We start from the raw sequence: 18,165 nt of genomic DNA, 5'->3' as shown, positions 1-18,165 counted from the left end.
AAATCCAGCTTCAAAAATCACCATATATTTAAAATCTACTGAAATTTTCTCAGGCCCTTTGTAAAAAATAGGTGGTGCTTTGTACATTTATCTTATTGTATTTATACATGACTTTGCATCAGTTCTCCATAATTGAAAAAAGAAAGTTGAATTGAGATGAATTTATCAAACTATACCTAAATCTCACAAGGAAAAGAGGACATGAAGTAAGTTCCTATAATTCAAACTAGTTGTGGAGAATTTTCTAAGTTCTATTGGAGAAAGAAAAGCAGTAAGTGCTTTAGTGTTAAAAACCATAATAAAGAAAGAGCACTGGGGACATATGACAGTTGATGGAGTGCTGGCCTCGCATGCACCAGACTCTGAGTTCAACACTCAGCACCACACACACAGAAAATTAAAACTTTTTTTTTTTAAAGAAAATGTCTCTATAGTTCTATGCAACTTCTAGATTTAAACCCAAGTTTATGTTCCATCTGTATGTGACAAGATGTTCTGCGATGATCAACAAAAACTCCTGAAGATCCCAGAATCTAGGATAGAAGGTGAAAAACCTGGAAGATTTCCATAAAGAAAACTGAATAGTCTCATTGTGGTGAGCCGCTTCTGCCATTTCTGCAGACTATGGTCGCCATTACGAGATGGCGCTGGCTCCGCTGAGAGAGTTGGCACATGATTTTTCACCACCCTGTACACCACCCTGTGAGAAAGCTCCACGCGGCAGCTTTGCATTGGGGCTTGGGATGCTTTATTAAGGCTGGGAGGGCATCCGGGAAGAAGAAGAAGAGAAGAAGAAGAAAGAATAAGAAATATCAGGGACCTGAATAAACTGCTGAAAGAAGATTCCCGAGTGTTGCGTCTTCCTTGCGGGCAAGGGGTCGCGACAAGTGGTGCCGAGACCCGGGAACCAGAACTTTCAACAGTCAGGGGTGGTGCACCGGTTAGTCCCAGGTAAGTGGGATCCGCGACCAAAGCGGGGTTAGTCCCAGGTAAGTGGGATCCGCGATCAAAGCGGGGTTAGTCCCTAGTAAGTGGGACCCGCGACTAAAGCGGGGCAGTTCCTCTGTAATGAAAGAGGAAGCCTTGCATTTTATTGCAGCTGCACCGTGTACTTTCGCTTCTACTTTCGCTTCCGTCTTCTGTGTTTTTTTCGTTGTGTCAGTGTGCTTTTGTTTTTTGTGCTTCTTTTGTTGTTGTGTCATGGGTGCCGCATCTTCAAGTCCACTTCTTCTGGCCCTAGATGGCCTGTTACGTTCCAAGGGACTGGAAGTGAAACATAGTACTTTACAGAGATTTTTACAGAAGATAGATATCGCTGCACCGTGGTTTGCATTTTCGGGCAGCCTTACTGTACCTAGTTGGGATAAATTAGGCAAAGATCTTGACTTTGCTTCTGAGCAGGGCATATTAGAGGGTGGGGTGATACCCCTTTGGAAAATGGTCCGTAGTTGCCTTACAGATGGTAAATGCCAAGAAGCTGTGAGTGAGGGTCAGGCCGTTCTTGAACAACTACATGAGGAAAAATCTGAAGGATCACATAGTGAAGTGGCAGAGAGTATCAAAAGTAACAGTAGTGAGAAGGCAAAAGAGCCTGAAGATAAAAATAGGAGAAGGCTCTACCCAGACTTGACCGAATTCAGAACGCCTGAGAACACAAGCAACTCAGAGAGTTCTGAGGACCTTGATATATTGTTACAACAACTACATAAGATAAAAATGAAAAAGAAGAAAAAGGAGACACAAGGCGCGCATGCCTACTGTAAGAAGGGGGAGGGATCTAATATTGGTCAACAGAATTCTGAGGAGGAGGAGGTTGAAAATTTAGAAGAAGATATGATGCCTGTTGCCCCACCCCCGTATGTGGGGGGGAGCCAAGGTTCCTGGAGATCTTTTCATGCGCAAGTTTGGAGGACAGTTAATATAGATATGGGACTTGCATACCCTGTATTTCAGGACAATAACAGGGGAAGATATCATGAGCCTTTAGACTTTAAGATAGTTAAAACCTTGGCAGAATCCGTCCGCACTTATGGCATAGATGCCGCTTTCACTCTCACTCAGGTGGAGGGACTTACTAGATTTTGTATGACTCCCTCAGATTGGGCTAGTCTAGTCTGCGCTTGTGTTTCCCCAGGGAAATATTAGGAGTCCAAAGTTGGCTGTTTAATGTTTCTGGCAGTACCCAAGACTCAGAGCGAGGTAGGAGGCTTAAAATTTTTGCAAATAATTCACAATTATCTAATGCTACATTACCCTCCGCAGCAGTCTGTCTCCAATCTCCATTCCTGTTTCTTTTGGCTAATGTTACATTACAGGGGATGCTTAATTGTTCTAATGTTACTTGCTACTTGTCTGAGTGTTGGAATGGCTCCTGGACTATGGCAGTGATTATGAAAATTCCAACCTTTGTCCCGATCCCGGTTACTGCAGATCCAGAATCCTTTCCTATTGTTGAATTGATTAGAACCCGTAGAGATTTTGGAATTACGGCAGCTATAGTGACAGCTGTGGCGGTATCTGCTGCTGCAGCAGTTACAGCTGGAGTAGCCATGGCCAGCCAAGTACAAACTGCTGCCACTATTAATCAGGTTATTCAACAAACATCCACCATACTTGAATCCCAAAGTAAAATTAATCAACACATTTTATCTGGGATTTTGGCTGCTAATCAAAGGATAGATCTGCTTCAAGCTCAAGTTGAGGAACTGTCTGACCTAGTACATTTGGGTTGTATTGATCAACGTGCACATTTATGTATAACCTCTGTCAGATTTAATGATTCCAGAAATGCCTCCCGCATCATTGGCGAATATTTGGCCGGAAATTGGTCCATGGCAGCGGAAGACATGATCCAGTCTCAACTAACCCAGATAGCTGTCTTGAACAGTACCCGTGTCGATCCCGTGACTTTGGGTCGATTCACCGATTGGATATCTTCTACTTTTTCCTTCTTCAAAGAGTGGGTGGGGGTAGGCATTTTTGGTGCAATGTGTTGCTTCGGTGTTGTACTTTGTTTGTGGCTTCTCTGTCGCCTTAAAACTCGCCATGCACAAGAAAAGGCTATGATCATACAAGCTCTTGCAGCTTTAGAAAATGGCAACTCACCTCAAGTCTGGCTTGCGCATCTTAAACAGTAAACCTTTGTCATGGTCGTTGCACCCCAAGTTATTATAACATTGCACTGGGATCGACATGACTTTCCTTGTTATTCTCTTAGTGTTGGAAAGCCCTTGCACTCTGCCGGTCTTGCTGCCATTGCACGCAGATGGGTTTCCACACTAGTGCTTTACTATCGCTTTAAAGTCCGTGCCTTTCTTTCAGGGTGCCGTCAACTTGTTTGTCGTTATAAACAGCCACAGTTCAGCCTCAGCTATCCCCCTTCGTCCACCATCGTCACGATACAGGATGCGAGGCAAGGCACTGCACTTGAGTGATCCTTGACGTGGACCTCAAGGAGAGCATGTCCTATTGCATGCGGGTTAGACGCATCCACGCCCCGCCCCACGAAAAAAGGCGTCGGCTGATATGGCCTCGGATCTGGGGAAGGGCCCTCCTTAGGACTGAGCCATACTATGCAGCCACTTCTGCACAGTGGGATAGGACCTCTACTCTCGCCTGTATTGTTTTAATAAAACAGAAAGGGGGAACTGTGGTGAGCCGCTTCTGCCGTTTCTGCAGACTATGGTCACCATTACGAGATGGCGCCGGCTTCCACTGTGGCCTGTGATAAACAACTCCTTTTTTGGAGTGTTGGCACGTAATCCCTTATCACCCTATGAGAAAGCTCCACGTGGCAGCTTTGCATTGGGGCTTGAGATGCTTTATTAAGGCTGGGAGGGGCATCCGAGAGGAGAAGAAGAAATATCAAGGGCCTGAATAAACTGCTGAAAGAAGATTCCTGAGTTGCGTCTTCCTTGCGGGCAAGGGGTCGCGACACCACAGACCCCTTGACTGTCCCATGGCTTCTGGTTATCAGTGCTCCAATGTTCCCTGCTAGATCAAAGGACACTCAGAGGACCCCAGAAGAATTCTGCAAACTCCACCTTCACATGCATTTCCTCCCCAGCTATAGCTCACTGAATCCTAATGGATGGTATTGAAGTTTTACGTGATGCAGGTGGCTAGATAACTTAATTTTAAATTTAATGTAAAAGCTGGAAAGTAATTAAATAATAAACACCATTTTTTGTATAGATTATAATTTTATTTGTTCTAATTAGTTATACATGACAACTCAATGCATCTTGACACATTTTACACAAATGGAGCACAACTTCTCATTGCTCTGTCTATACAAGATGCAGAGTCACACCAGTCATGCAATCATACATGTATCTAGAATAATAATGTTCATATCATTCCATCACCCTTCACATCCCACATCCCCTCTCCTCCTCTTAATTCAAAGTTCCTCCATTCTTCCCTAGCCCTACCACCATTATGGATCAGCATCTGCATATCAGAGAAAATATTTGGCCTTTGTTTTTTTGGAATTGAGTTATTTTGATTAGAATGATATTCTGCAGCTCCATCTATTTACGTTCATATACCAAGATTTCATTCTTCTTTAAGGCTGAGTGATATTCCATTGTGTATATATGTTATATTTTCTTTATCCATTCATCTGTTGAAGGGCATTTATGTTGGTTCCTAGTTTAGCTATTGTGAATTGAGCTTCTTATAAACATTGACGTGGCTGTGTCACTGTAGTGTGCTGATTTTAAGTCCTCTGGGTATAAACCAAGGAGTGGAACAGCTGGGTCAAATGGTGATTCTATTCCAAATTTTCTGAAGTATCTCCATACTGCTTTCCAGAGTGGTTACACCAGTTTGCAGTCTCACTAGCAATGTATACCATTTTACTCACATCCTTGCCAAAACATCATTTCTTGTATTCTTGATAATTGACATTCTGACTAGAGTGAGATAAAATCTTAGAGTAGTTTTGATTTGCATTTCTCTAATTGCTAGAGATGTTGAAAATTTTTCATATATTTGTTGATTAATTCTATTTCTTCTTCTGTGAAGTATCTGTTCAGTTCTTTAGTCCCTATACTGATTCGATTATTATTATTATGATGATGATGATTGGTGTTAAGTTTTTTTAGTTCTTTATATATTCTAGAGATCAGTGCTCTATCTGAGGTGCATGTGGCAAAGATTTTCTCCAATTCTGAAGGCTGCCACTACATTTTTTGTTTGTTTCTTTTACAAAGAAGTTTTTAGTTTGACTCTTTCCCAAAAGCAGGCCCAAATCTTCATCCTGTTGGCTTGGGACCTGATTTCCTTAAAAAGACTCCTAAAGTGCAAAAAGTAAAATCAAGAATCAACGAGCGGGGTGGATTCAAACCTAAATGCAAACACCAGTTCTACTGAGGGGGTGTCCCTCTTGATGAAAGCTTTGTATATTAAATGTGTGTTTTAAGAGGTTTTATATCAAGAAAACAGGTGGCAAAGGATATGAAACAGGAAACATTGACATAAGGACTTTATGATATCTCAAATCTTGTGTCAAATAATGTAAAACCCTGCAGGTGAGAGGGTAGTATAGTATTTCTGCAGAATTTAGCAAAAAACATTTTCTTTGTGTATTAATCATGAACAAAGATTAATACACAAAGAAAATGTGTATTAGATTTTTATACTAATATGAATTGGAAAGATATCTATTGGAAAAGGAGCTCTTCTGAAATATTAGGTCCACCCTTTTATGGAAACTGCATTTAAGAGTACTTGTTAGAGCCTTTTGGTGATTATGTTTTTTCAGTGTGTTGTAGAACTGAAATTGTAGAAGACAAAATACTTAGGACACCCCATAGTTAGAAATTTGATGAGAGTTTAGCAACCAACAAAAAGTGTAGTAACTTCTTCTTTTTTTATTCATTTTATTTGTATATGTCAAAATACATTTTTATTTCCAATATAGTGAGTTTTGCAACTAGTTTCATGTTGAAACAAGGCCTGCTCAATACTACCAATAAAATCAATATAGCACAGTAGCTGTTCAATTTTAAATACAAAGAATAAATAACCTAAATATAAAACACTAAAATATTAGAAACATGTATTTAATCATTCTTCACAGGCATCCAACTTCACAAATATAAACCACAGCTTGCCTAACTGTTGTGCAACCAGAGCATGTTACAGTCTCTCAAACTCATCAACTACTGTATATTTTACCTCCACATTAGACCATGACCATGAAAATTCTCTGTATTCAGACCCACCATTCATACAGTTCAAATATAACCAAAAATAAAATTCTACAATTATCCTTGTACCTTCAAAATCAAGAATTTATTTCTTATATGAATACTTTAAAGTCAATTGAGATCAGGTCTTTTAAGTCCTATTTTCTGCCTTCATTGGTCACTTTTTGTTTTTGTTTTTTATCGTAGTATGTTAGATTCTGTAACCTCCACATTCATTTTGGCAGGTAATGAGTGATGCTGAAAATATAAATAAGTGTATTGTTTTTATTTTTAGAACACCACATGTGCTGCTTGACTATTTTCTTATTTCAGATGTCTGTTAATGCAAACTAGGCTACTCCATGATAGTGTTAAAAACAAAATGTACTAACAATGTGATATAAAGACTTTAAAAGTTAGGCATTATGTGGAGCCCTATCTTTACAGAAGTTTTGTACTGTTAAATGCTTTTACTTTTATTTTCAGCTTTCATTTTCTAGTATTCCACCATAATTAAAATTGCATAAGATAATTGCTTCACATTTCACATACATATATTTACCTGTAGTAACTTCTTCTATAGCATGTTTTAAGGTACTATTCTTGACAGAGAATATTATGCCAGAACATTCAGACTTTTCCAAGTTTTGTAAAATTTTTAGAAGATTTGTATCAATACCAGAGAAACATAGCATTCTAAGAAAGAAGATGTTTATATTAAAGTCAAAAAACAGATTGGATCAGAGTTTTAAAGGGATTGTTTAAAAAAAAAAAAAAACAGGGACTAGGAAGGTGTGGTTGTAAGAGATAGCAGCACCTAAAGAGACTTTAAGCATTTCACACAGAGACATTTGAAAATGAGCTGAGGGCATCGAAAGAATTTGCAAGACCACAGCCATGACATGTTTAAAAATGTAGAAGGGAAAATTCCCTTGAGAAGGCTTATGGGGCACCCTGCTTGCAAACAGGGCCCAGGAAGTTGCTTTACCACACTCAACCAGAAAGACATTCAGAAACCACCAGGGCAGTAATTCCAGGGACCCAGCTACGTGTGAGTTGGCAGCAGACTTTGGCATCATCTCTGTGGTGCTGGCTCTTTAGGAATGTAGGGTGCTTATGTTAGGGGTCACAGAAGTTTCCACTGTCATTGTTAGAAAGGCCTGGGAGGTCAGGCAAACTGTCCCTGCAGGCTGCCCCTGAGAGGGTGATATGTGAAGCTGTGAAAGTGAAGCCAAAGTTGGAATGGAATCCCCAGAATTTAATGGATGCAAGTAGCATAAACTCCACCAAGGAATCCTGCTGGCTGCAGAGAAAGCCAAAGGAAAAGAGAGCCCTGTGCTATGCCCCCCCCCCCCCCCCGCAAGGGGGAAAAGGCAGGCATTGTCAATCCCTCTGGAAATAACATCTTGCAGTCAAAGGTCCTAGATGTTCTATGTGAAATTCCATGTGGAGTTATGGTTGCTCAGCTGGGTTTGCATTTCCTTTGGCCCATCCATTCTTTCCATAGCCTTGTTATTTCCTTTTTGAATGGGAAGATTTACATTCTACCAGTGGATATTGGATGTATATAATTTGCTTTTGACTTTTACAAGGGCTCACAGCCAAGAGTTTACCTTCAGTTTCAGGTGATATTTTGGACTTGGATTTCAGGGCAAAGACTATGGGACCCTTGGAGATAGACTAAATTCATTTTGAATTGTGAAATGGACGTGAGTTTTGGAGGTCTGGGGTTGAAATGTTATGGATGGGTGTGAAGTGTCTCCCAAAAGTTCCTGAGTTGAGGCCAGAATTTGCAAATGTAAAATAATTGGATTGTGAGACCTCCAACCTAATTAGTCTCTCCTAGTTTGAATGAATTGACTGGGTGGTAGCTTTAGGCTTTGGGTCTATTGCTGGAGGAGGTGAGCCATGGAATTAAGCCCTGGAAACAGTCACCTTCCTTGGATTTCCTTTCCCCTTCCCAGTCTTTGCTTCCTGGCAGCCACATCCTGAGCAGCTTCCCTCTGCAGTATCGTTCCTCAATGTGCCCACACCACGGGCACAAAGCCATGGAATTGGCCAATGATTAAACTGAAACTCTGAACCTAGGAGCCAAAAATGTGCTTTCCCTCATCCGAGTTGTTTTTTGGGTTTTTTTGTTTGTTTGTTTTGGTTTGGTTTGTTTTTTTGGACCAGAGATTGAACTTGGGCACTGAACCACTGAGCCACATCCCCAGCCATATTTTGTATTTCATTTAGAGACAGAGTCTCACTGAGTGCCTCACTGTTGCTGAGGCTGGCTTTGAACTCACAATCCTCCTGCCTCAGCCTCATGAGCTCTAGGATTATTGGCATGCACTACTGTGCCTGGCTGGTTTTTGGTTTTGATCAGGTATTTTTGTCACAGCAATGCAAAGCTCACTGACACAATTACTCAGCACAATCATAGATAGTTTAAAGTGTTTACAAGAGATGTCAAATATGGAAAAACATACGATAATCAATAAATCAGTCACATTATATTAGCAGAATGAAAAATACATGTCTACAAATGGATGTGTCGATTAAATATTTCTGGTATATACATATAATGGTATGTCATTCATCCTTAAAGAATGAACAAGTGATACATGCAACAAGGTAGCTTAATTTCAATGATGTTAGGGTAACTTCAGCCAGAACACAGATCATATACTGAATGATTACATTTATTTCACAAATATGTAAATTCAAAGATACAGAATAAATTTAGTATTTTCCAGTGACTGCAATTAGCATAATATGGAAAATGTGTGTAATGGATTAGATGGTTCATTTGAAGTAAAACAAGTATTTGGGGACAAGATGTAGCGGGAAGTTGTGCAATGGAGCAGTGTGGTAAATAAGACTAAGCCAATAACCATGAACTGTTGCAAAGCTTAACTTTATGTCACATAGATTACATCTCATTGATAAGAAATTTTGGTGCCGAACTGCAGACAGCCTTAGAGGTTTCCCACTTACAGGTTGGGGAGTGAGTGAGAGTTGTCCACCACCCTCAGTGTTAACTGATCCCCATAAACACCCCTAACACACTGAGGTGAAGGAGGGCACAGATGGAAACACACAGTGAGCACCATCAGTCTCTCCTCAGTGTTACCCGATTCTCAATAACGACTCAGGGCGATGCCCAGTAGAGGAGTTCCTCTGTGCCATCCACTGTCCACATTGGCACATGCCCAGGTCCTCTCTCCTGGGCTCTGGAGAGGGAAAGAAAGAAGTGGGGTAAGGCTGCAGTAGTTATGGAGGAGCTGAAGACAACAATGAATCTTCATGGTACCAACAACTCCATAATGAATCACTATGGCTCTCGTTTATTTTATAATTCATGTTAGATCAAGCAGCTAGCTCCTTGTATGCTTATCAATTAACCCAAATCATATACTCTTGGAAATACAAAGATCAATAGGTACTTCCTAAGTAGAACCCCTTTGCACGTTGTTCTCCAGAGTGGCAAACAGATAAACAAAGAACTTGTTAAAAAACAAGAGAACAAGAAGAAAAAAAAACATAAACTCCCCCATGACACCAGCAATGCGACCACAAGTGCAGTGACCCCAAGGTCCCGGTGATGTTGGGATGATGCACAGTGCTGCCGCTCACTTGAGCAGCTTTGCTCCTTTTATTACTTAGTTTAATCACATCAATCTCTAACCTACATTCTAACCACCTCTAAATATAAGCCCCTCTTTCTTAACAGATGACCCTTTTTTCCTCAATTCAGGCAAATTCCCCTGATACCCTGCAGGAGTGATGGTCAGTCAGAAGCACAGTGTGGCTGCCAGCCCTGGTGATGTGCCCCTGGCCTGGGAGACCCGGCTTACCTTCCTTGATGGTAAATAAAGTGAGGCCAGTGTGCCACCTGGCATGACAGATGACTTCAGGACTCCTGTCACCTTCTTGCCTGTTGGCCACAGATGATGTATGTCTTCCCACCTCCTTGCATTCCAGAAGCACTGGACATGTAGATTGTATCAGTTTTGAAAGTAATCATGATCTTGTGCTGGTAGACACACAGATATGTCCTTGACAGCCTGACACCTGGCAGGGGACACACAGCCTAGTTGTAAGTCCAAAATCATCTTATTGGCTTCCCCAATTTCAAAGAAAAAAGCTTGGTTTGGGAGGCTGAGGCCAAAGAGTCGGATCATAGGTTTGTGGCCAGTCTCAGCACCTTAGCAAGGCTCTACACACTTAGTGAAACCCTCCCTCAAAATTTAAAATAAAAAGGGCTGGGAAGTGGCTCTGTGGTTAAGCATCCCTGTGTTCAGTCCCTGACATGAAAGAAAGAAAGAAAGAAAGAAAGAAAGAAAGAAAGAAAGAAAGAAAGAAAGAAAGAAAGAAAGAAGGAAGGAAGGAAGGAAGGAAGGAAGGAAGGAAGGAAGGAAGGAAGGAAGGAAGGAAGGAAGGAAAGAAAATTGTCGAGAAGTGTAAATTTCCCAAATTCCATCCTCCTCCAAGACACTTTTTATATTCAATGTAAATACAGTACACATTTTCTACAGTAGTATAAATTCCAAAGAATTATAGAATTATATGTGGAAGCACTTTTATTTACATCCTGTAAAATTAGAAGAACCTATGATCTCCCTGGACTTCAATATTAATGACATTTTGTCTCAGTAGTTTAAAACCACTGTGTTTACACTATCAAGCTCACTTATTTTTTTTAATTTGTTCTTTTTAGGTATACATGACAGTAGAGTGCATTTTGACATATTATACATACACAGAGTATAACTTTTCCTCTAATTAGGACCCCATTCTTGTAGTCGTACATGATGTGGAGAATCACAGCTCACTTTTAACATTGTGAAATCTGTGCTCCCCTGTCCTTACTGAGGCACCGTATCAGGCTGCTGGGCACCTGTGGCTGTCACAGGTCAATGGTGGCTTACAGGGTAGCGAGAGCGAGGGAGCAGCCAGCGTCCCTTCCAGGGCTCTACAAGGTCTGAAGTCTGCACAGTGAGTCTCTGCTAGGGTTAAAGCTGGCCCCTAGGTCACAGGACATGCCCTGTGAACCCGGGATGGAGACAGGTGAGTAAAAGTCACTAGGTCAGCTACTGAGACACAGTTAAATGATGTCAAGAAGTGAAATGCACTGAGAAAACAGGATGAATAGCAGCATAGAGGAGAAGCTCCAGACAGGAGTGGGACTATGGGAGGGCTCCTTGTTGGCTCTGGATCCTGAGGACAGCTGAGAGGAGAGATGGGGAGGAGGAGGGAGGGGAAGAGGCAGGCTCACTCCCAGGTACTCCCTCTCAGAACCCTCGGGAGGGGCCTCCTTGACTGCAGCAGGCTCCTTAGAGCCGCAGTGACATCTCTGTTGCGCAGGCTGTAGATGAGGGGGTTCAGCACAGGGGTGAGGATGGTATAGAAGGCCGACACCATCACATCCTGCTGCGCTGTGTGGTAGGAGCCGGGGAGCATGTAAGTGTAGATGGCCGCACCAAAGAAGAGTAGCACCACTGTCATGTGGGAAGAGCAGGTGGCCAGTGCCTTCCTGCGGCCCTCGGCTGAGCTGGTGCTGTGGATGAGGAGCAGGATGAGGGTGTAGGAGCTGGAGATGACCAAGGTGGGCACAAGGAGCATGAGGACGCAGCACAGGTACATGAGCATCTTGTAGAGGGAGACATCCGAGCAGGAGAGCCTCAGCAGGGCAGGGGCCTCGCAGAAGAAGCTCAGGATCTTCCTGGACTTGCAGAAGGGGAAGCTCATGGTGATGGGCGTGAGCAACAAGCCGTCCAGTGCTCCCAGGAGCCAGCAGCCGGACACCAGCAGCCGGCAGACCCTCTGGTTCATCAGCAGTGGGTAATGCAGAGGTCTGCAGATGGCAGCATACCGGTCATAGGCCATGGCCGACAGAAGGAAAAACTCAGCCCCTGCCAGGGTCAGGTAGAAGAACATCTGGATCCCACAGCCTGCAGGGGAGATTGTATGGTCTCCCGTGACCTGGCCCACCAGCATCTTGGGCACAGTCACAGAGATGTACAGGAGATCCATGAGAGAGAGCTGGCTGATGAAGGAATACATGGGGGTCCAGAGGCGGGGCTCTGAGTAGATGAGAAGAATGAGGAGGGCATTCCCAGCTAGGGCCATCAAGAAAATGATGAAGGTCAAAGTGTAGAGGAGGGTAGTGTGGGTGGTGTTCCCAAAGAGTCCCACGAGGAGGAAACTGGTGCTTAAGTTTGATTCCATGAAGTTTCCTTCCCCACATGCATATCTAGCAGGTAGTTTCACCTACGAAGAGTGAGGGTTGTCACTCTCCCTCCATCATGCCTACGTGACTGTCCCAGTCTGCTTGGGTAAGATATGCACAAGGAGCTATTTCCCCACACACTGGGTTAAACCGAGGTGTAATCGTAAATTCAAATCTCAGGGAAGTGAAGCTGTAGGCGGCCCCAGGAGCAGATTAAGCTGCTCCAGAATCTCGGGACCTGCGGGCTCATCCGGGTCTCACTGCTGGAAGTCAGAGTGAGGCAGCTGTTGAGGTTGATAATGTCAGTGGAGCTAAAAATCACACCTCACATCCTCTGAAAACCACAGTCTCCTCCAGTATCCTCTCCTCCTATATCTCCATCATGTGGACCCCGTGCAGGGCAAGGAGCAGCAGTGGCTGGCCACCCCTACAAGGGATTTAATCCACTAACCATCCTGCAGGAACATGATATGTACAAGAAATGGCAGAAATAAAAGTTGGAGATGCTCTAAATATCAACTATTTAGTTTAAAAACAAATTAAGCACTTATTTTTCCTTCTGAGGGTGCTGTTTCTCCCCTAAAACAGTGCCTGGGAGCTCAACATTCCGTGTGCCGTGATGGGGGAATGGAGTTGAAGGGCCATGGGAGCAGTTGTATTAAGACTCGGTGCTGCAGCCCCTGCCCGTCTTTGGATCCTTCCAGCCCTGAAGTCCACTTAGAAAACCAGTAGAGTCATCCCTTAGGATCCACAGCTTTGCTCAGGAACAGCTCCACCTGAGATGCACCTGCAGGTTTTCAGCTGACTGGTGTGAGTCACACTGGGCATGAGGAAAATCGTCCTGCACTCAAAGTTAAGGAGATGTCAGGCTGCAGACTACTGAGGAGTGGGAATTCTGTGCTGTCAGGCTGGTTGTCCCGGGACTGCTGCACTCATGGTAGAACAGCATGCAGAGGAAAAGTCACACAGCACCTGAGTCCCAGGTACACACAAAGCAAAGCGCAGTGAACCGTGGGCAGGCAGAAAAGGCAAGCCTTCAGGAAAGCTGAAGTGGGACTCGTGCAGGAGACAGCAGCAAGGATCAGCAGCTAGTGTTCCCTGGCCTCCCCTCCTTCCTGGTACAGAGTCCAGCAGACCTGGCAGAGCAAAGCCTTGTGCTTCGCTTCTCTGTTCCCCAGTGAGTGAATCTGCACCACAGCAGCCCAGCAAAGTTGTCCCCGTCCTAAAGATGGGCGATGGGTACACTGGGGAGGCAAGTAGGGAGTTTCATCAGCAGGTTCTTGGCCTGAGGGAACTGAGACACACACCTGCTGTGTGACCTCCACGCTGCTGACGAAGCCTGGACCAGCTCCCCAGGGGAACCTAGGAACCTAGGAACTGCAGCCACCACTTGTCATCTATCCATCTTCCCCACGCTTGGCCTGCACTCAGGACGGGACGCCTGCTGTCCTAAGCCTCTCCAGAAGTCCACCTTTCTGGTTTCTGTTGCTGTCCTGCTCTTGAATTTTTTCCCATTTGGTTTTCCAAGTATATTGTAACTTTCCACTTACAACAAACATGGCAAAGTTGTACATATTTGCCAATTTGATGGGGTAAAGCTATAAAAATCTCCATCTTTTTCAGTAGGACAGGCATATTGTTTTTTAAATTATTTTCCCAGCTTAAAATCATGTTTTCATATTTGGTATTCATTGTCTCTCTCAATGAAATAAATCTGAATTTCAGAAAGGCAGGATTGTGCAGAACACACATAGTCAGACTATGAACCCAGACAGGATTGAAGGTCCCAGCTCTCTTCTCCTCAGTCTGTAATTGTTCTGTGCACCACCCAATGACCGCTTCAAGTCCTCTTCAACACAACCAAGCATTGCCCTTCAGTACCCTAATCAAGCAAGGATAGGGGCCATGTAGGCACTCTCCTGGCAGACTTGTAAGCCCATAGTAGGTCCACAAGAAACCTACTCACAGTTCAGCTATTTCCTAGTTGTGTCCAAGTTCACTCCATAGCCCCAAAGTTCAAAGGAATTCATGCCTGACATGTTATCACCAGAACAGCTTCCCACTGTCCCTTCTGTTTCTGTGGGAGTGCCCGGTCCCACAGACTCGGAGCCATGTGGAGGCCGCCAGGGGAAGGCAAAGACTACAACTGAAACGGGCATCAGCTAAAGCTGCAGTCCAGCTGCCCTGCTGGCTTCAGACTGCGTGATCTCAGTGGAGACCCTAAAATCCCTGTGGCTTCTCAGAATCCAGTCAAGCAGCACATGTACTCTTGTGTCTGTGAATCGCAAGACACATTCAATTCCAACACCTGGCTTGGTCTAGGCCTTCTTTGGGGCAGGGTAAGCCTCCTTTCTCATTGCCCTCTGCCTCCAGGCCCAGAGACCTCCCTTGAAGGTCTGTCTCTTTGTTACCTAACTTAAATGGAAAAGCATGGGACGCCAATCTTGAGCACCCTTGCGCACTTCCCAGCACAGGGAGGCACAGGCATTGACTGGGCTTGTGTCTGTTCACACCAACTGACTCCGGGACTGAGACCCAGCCCATCTCCACCTTGACTCTGAGGCCTGTCTGCTTCCCCCAGGTTCCAGCTACCTCCAAACTCCACGCCTCTGCCTTTGCGCCTTTGTGCCTTTGCATTTTGAGACTCCCCCAGGCTGTTCCGTGCCTGGTCTTACTCAATCAAGCTGTCTGAATTCCAGCACCCTACCCACTGCACTGCCAGCTCCTGCAAGGGTCTTCTGTACCCTAAAGGAGCTGACACCTCTAAGGGGACCCAGAGCTTTGACAGTGCCATTCCCAGAGGCCTCTGTCACCTACTGCTGATTTCATTGCCTCTTTTCAAATTCCAACAAAAATTCTGCATGAATGACATGTATATCTATAATTAAAATGGAAGGTATTTTAAAAGGGTACCTGTTGTATAAGTATGAAAGTTAAAAAATATGAACTTTTTAAAAATTATAGGTGGAGGATGAATGTATTTGAAAACATAAAACCACAAAATTCTCCCTACATAAATTTTATAGTGTAAAAGCACCCATGAGCTGTACACTGATAATATGAATGTTTTACTCACGTATATCACACTTCAGTTAATAATTTATAAAGGGGCTGGGGATATAGCTCAGTTGGTAGAGTGCTTACCTCACATGCACAAGGACCTGGGTTCGATCCCTAGCACCACCAAAAAGGAAAAAAAAAATAGTTTTATAAGGTTAATCTAGAAAACACATAAACAGATTCAAGAGTACAAAGAGAAATCAATAATGAAGCTCTCCATGGCCCTGGATCCTAGAGACTGAACCAGGGGATGCCCAGTGCCACCAACAGACTCCAGGTGCTCACGGCAACACGGGGTGCACTTGGCATCACCTCAAGCAGTCGCAGGGGTCACTGCCTCTCAACCCTGCCCACTCGGAGGGACCCAGGTCTGAACCTAGAGCAACACTCCTTCCTCGCCTCCTGCTCATGTGGCGTGAGGAGGTCACATGTTCTAACCATTCACTGTTTGTTTGTGCTAGGAGGTACAGTGCTTGTTTCCTTCCCCATGTCCCCTAGCAATACCATCATACCTGGCACATAGGAAAAATTAATTAGCATCTGTTAAGTGAATAAATAACTGGAGAAGGCAAATTTATGTTCAAAAATTAAATTAGTGCCACCCCTTTGGGAGTGAATTAGTAATGGCTTTTAACTTAAAGAAGTTCTTCCCCTACACCTTAGGCATTCCAAGGAAATGTACAAAAATATGAACCTTGAAAGAAAGTGGGAAACCTAAATACTTCTCTATGGAAAAATGCATGCATAAATAACAACATTAATGTCAATTCATTGAAACTTTTCAAAAAAACAGGGCTGAAAGAAAAGAGGTCAAAAAATGATCAGTGTGACACCATTTAACAAAACACCACCCTGCAAAATCTTGACATATTAACATTTTAAATATGAGTACACATATTTGCTGCAGTCATTAAAAACTGATAAGCAAGATACACACCCACTGCAAGGGAAGAGCTTTTTCTGAGAACAGTGAAGCAGGGACCCAAAGGGACACAGGCAGGGCTCCAATGTGTCTATAACTTATTTTAAGAGTTGATATTTCTTTCAAATTTTTGGAGTGGAATTTGAGCAAGGTGAACACTACATTAATTTATATGTATATGTGTGTATATATATATGTATATGCATACTCAGCTATGAAATATTTTAAATAAATTATACTAAATAAGTTATTTCCATTCAAAAGGCAAAACACACTATTTCTTAGTGGTATAGGTTATTAACTGTCATTAGTCTTTGCCCGTATTAGAGGACAATGATCACAGTAGACAATATTATATGTAAATCATTAGATTTGGTAAATGTTCAGATGTCAGTCTCAAAAACAAAATGAAAAGATAGAATACATCAGTAGTTATTCCCTCCTGTAGGAAACCATTCATAAGCCATCAGAGAAATAATGTGTCAGTTAAATTTCAAAGCTCTGTGTCATGCAAAAATGTTTCAATCCTGTTTTCATACCTGTGACCGTGGCTTTATGCTGACGCTCCACCTATTCTGGGTAAACATCATAGGCCTTACAAGTTAATGTTTAAAGGTAACTACTTTAACTAATGGAAAGTTTTCATTGCCATTGCAATTTGAATTGTTCTAAAAATGAAATCACAAGCCAGGTATGTTGACTTGCACAGTTTCAATTACATATCACCTAAATACACCTGGTTCTGTGGAAAGTTTTCCTGTAGCTTGCAGCCATTTGCATGTCTTCTTGCAGATCTCTTACCATTCTTTTATGAAATTATGTTCAGTAAGCATAAGAATAGGATTCTCTCTGCACATAGCTGGTGATCTGTGTCACATGGCTTCTTATGTCGGTGCCCACACTGCCCTGACTGCTAAGCGCTGTGCCTGGTGAGGGAAGGACAGCCAGTCTGCACCCTGAGTCAGGATGGAGAACCGTGATCTGTGGGACTTCCAATCTGCTGCAGCAGAGACTTGTCAGCATTCTTTTGTGTGTGTGTGTGTGTGTGTACCAGGGATTGAACTCAGGAAGATCACAAAGATAAAAACATTATTCTTAGAATTGGAAAGAATAAATACATGTAATTTTGATTTCTTCTTCTGGTTCATTCTGATCAGACACCAAACATCTTTAGCAGCATTATAATATCATCTATGCTCAGATTTACATTTCTCACTAAATCAAAAATTGGGGATATTTATTCATATGTTTAATAGTTATCTTCAAAATAGAGAATTCACTGAGAAATCAAACTTTTTCCATGCACATTTACATTTAATTTACATTTAGTTGCTGCTATAAATTAGATATTAGTGGTTTCTCCAGCTTCAGTCTGATCATGTAACTTATAGCAACAAGATTCAGATTCTTACAGATTTCCTAATTAGCTGAAAGACCCTCTATGAGCCACTCTAGGTCTCTGCCTTCGCTCACACCAAACAGGGATAATAACACTACAACCTTATATATGTGCCTTCTAGCTAAGCAGACTGAAGACCATGTGAAAATATTTGCTGAAGTCACCTAATATGTGTCAGGAAACATACATAATGTTCTGTCTACAAAAATGTGCCAAGTCTATCCTCACCAGTTAATCCCTTCTTAGTTTTGGGTGGATTCTATTTATTTTCACTCTCCACACCAATTCAGTCTTATGGCAATGGCATATTATTCATGATTTTTGAGTTGTTTCCCCATTTGATCATTGTGAGAAGTAAAGGAATTTTCAAAAC

At 42.8% G+C, this 18,165-nt stretch overlaps 1 protein-coding gene and 1 long non-coding RNA gene across 2 annotated transcripts in view; both read right to left on the bottom strand.

Moving 5' to 3' along the window:
• Positions 1-8,728: 8,728 nt before the first annotated feature.
• LOC139703614 (uncharacterized) overlaps positions 8,729-18,165 on the bottom strand; it is a 34,062-nt gene continuing 24,625 nt past the window's right edge. The window contains exons 2-3 of the long non-coding RNA XR_011705790.1: positions 10,037-10,253; positions 8,729-9,412 (exon numbers count right to left, since the gene is read on the bottom strand). This is a non-coding gene — a long non-coding RNA (uncharacterized lncRNA). The remainder of the gene's footprint in view (positions 9,413-10,036; positions 10,254-18,165) is intronic.
• On the bottom strand, positions 11,454-12,410 carry LOC114079510 (olfactory receptor 2T3-like). The gene has a single exon (XM_027920735.2). It carries the CDS (start codon positions 12,408-12,410, stop codon positions 11,454-11,456), a length of 957 nt encoding a protein of 318 aa, XP_027776536.2.

This window comes from Marmota flaviventris (genome assembly GCF_047511675.1).
Source record: "Marmota flaviventris isolate mMarFla1 chromosome 5 unlocalized genomic scaffold, mMarFla1.hap1 SUPER_5_unloc_1, whole genome shotgun sequence".
NCBI lineage: Eukaryota > Metazoa > Chordata > Mammalia > Rodentia > Sciuridae > Marmota > Marmota flaviventris.
The sequence above is the reverse complement of the archived record's forward strand: the minus strand, read 5'-3'. Positions and strand labels throughout refer to the sequence as shown.

What these genes read in the sequence shown, in the direction of transcription:
- LOC114079510 (XM_027920735.2), bottom strand. Translation starts at nt 12,410, where the DNA reads ATGGAATCAAACTTAAGCACCAGTTTCCTCCTCGTGGGACTCTTTGGG.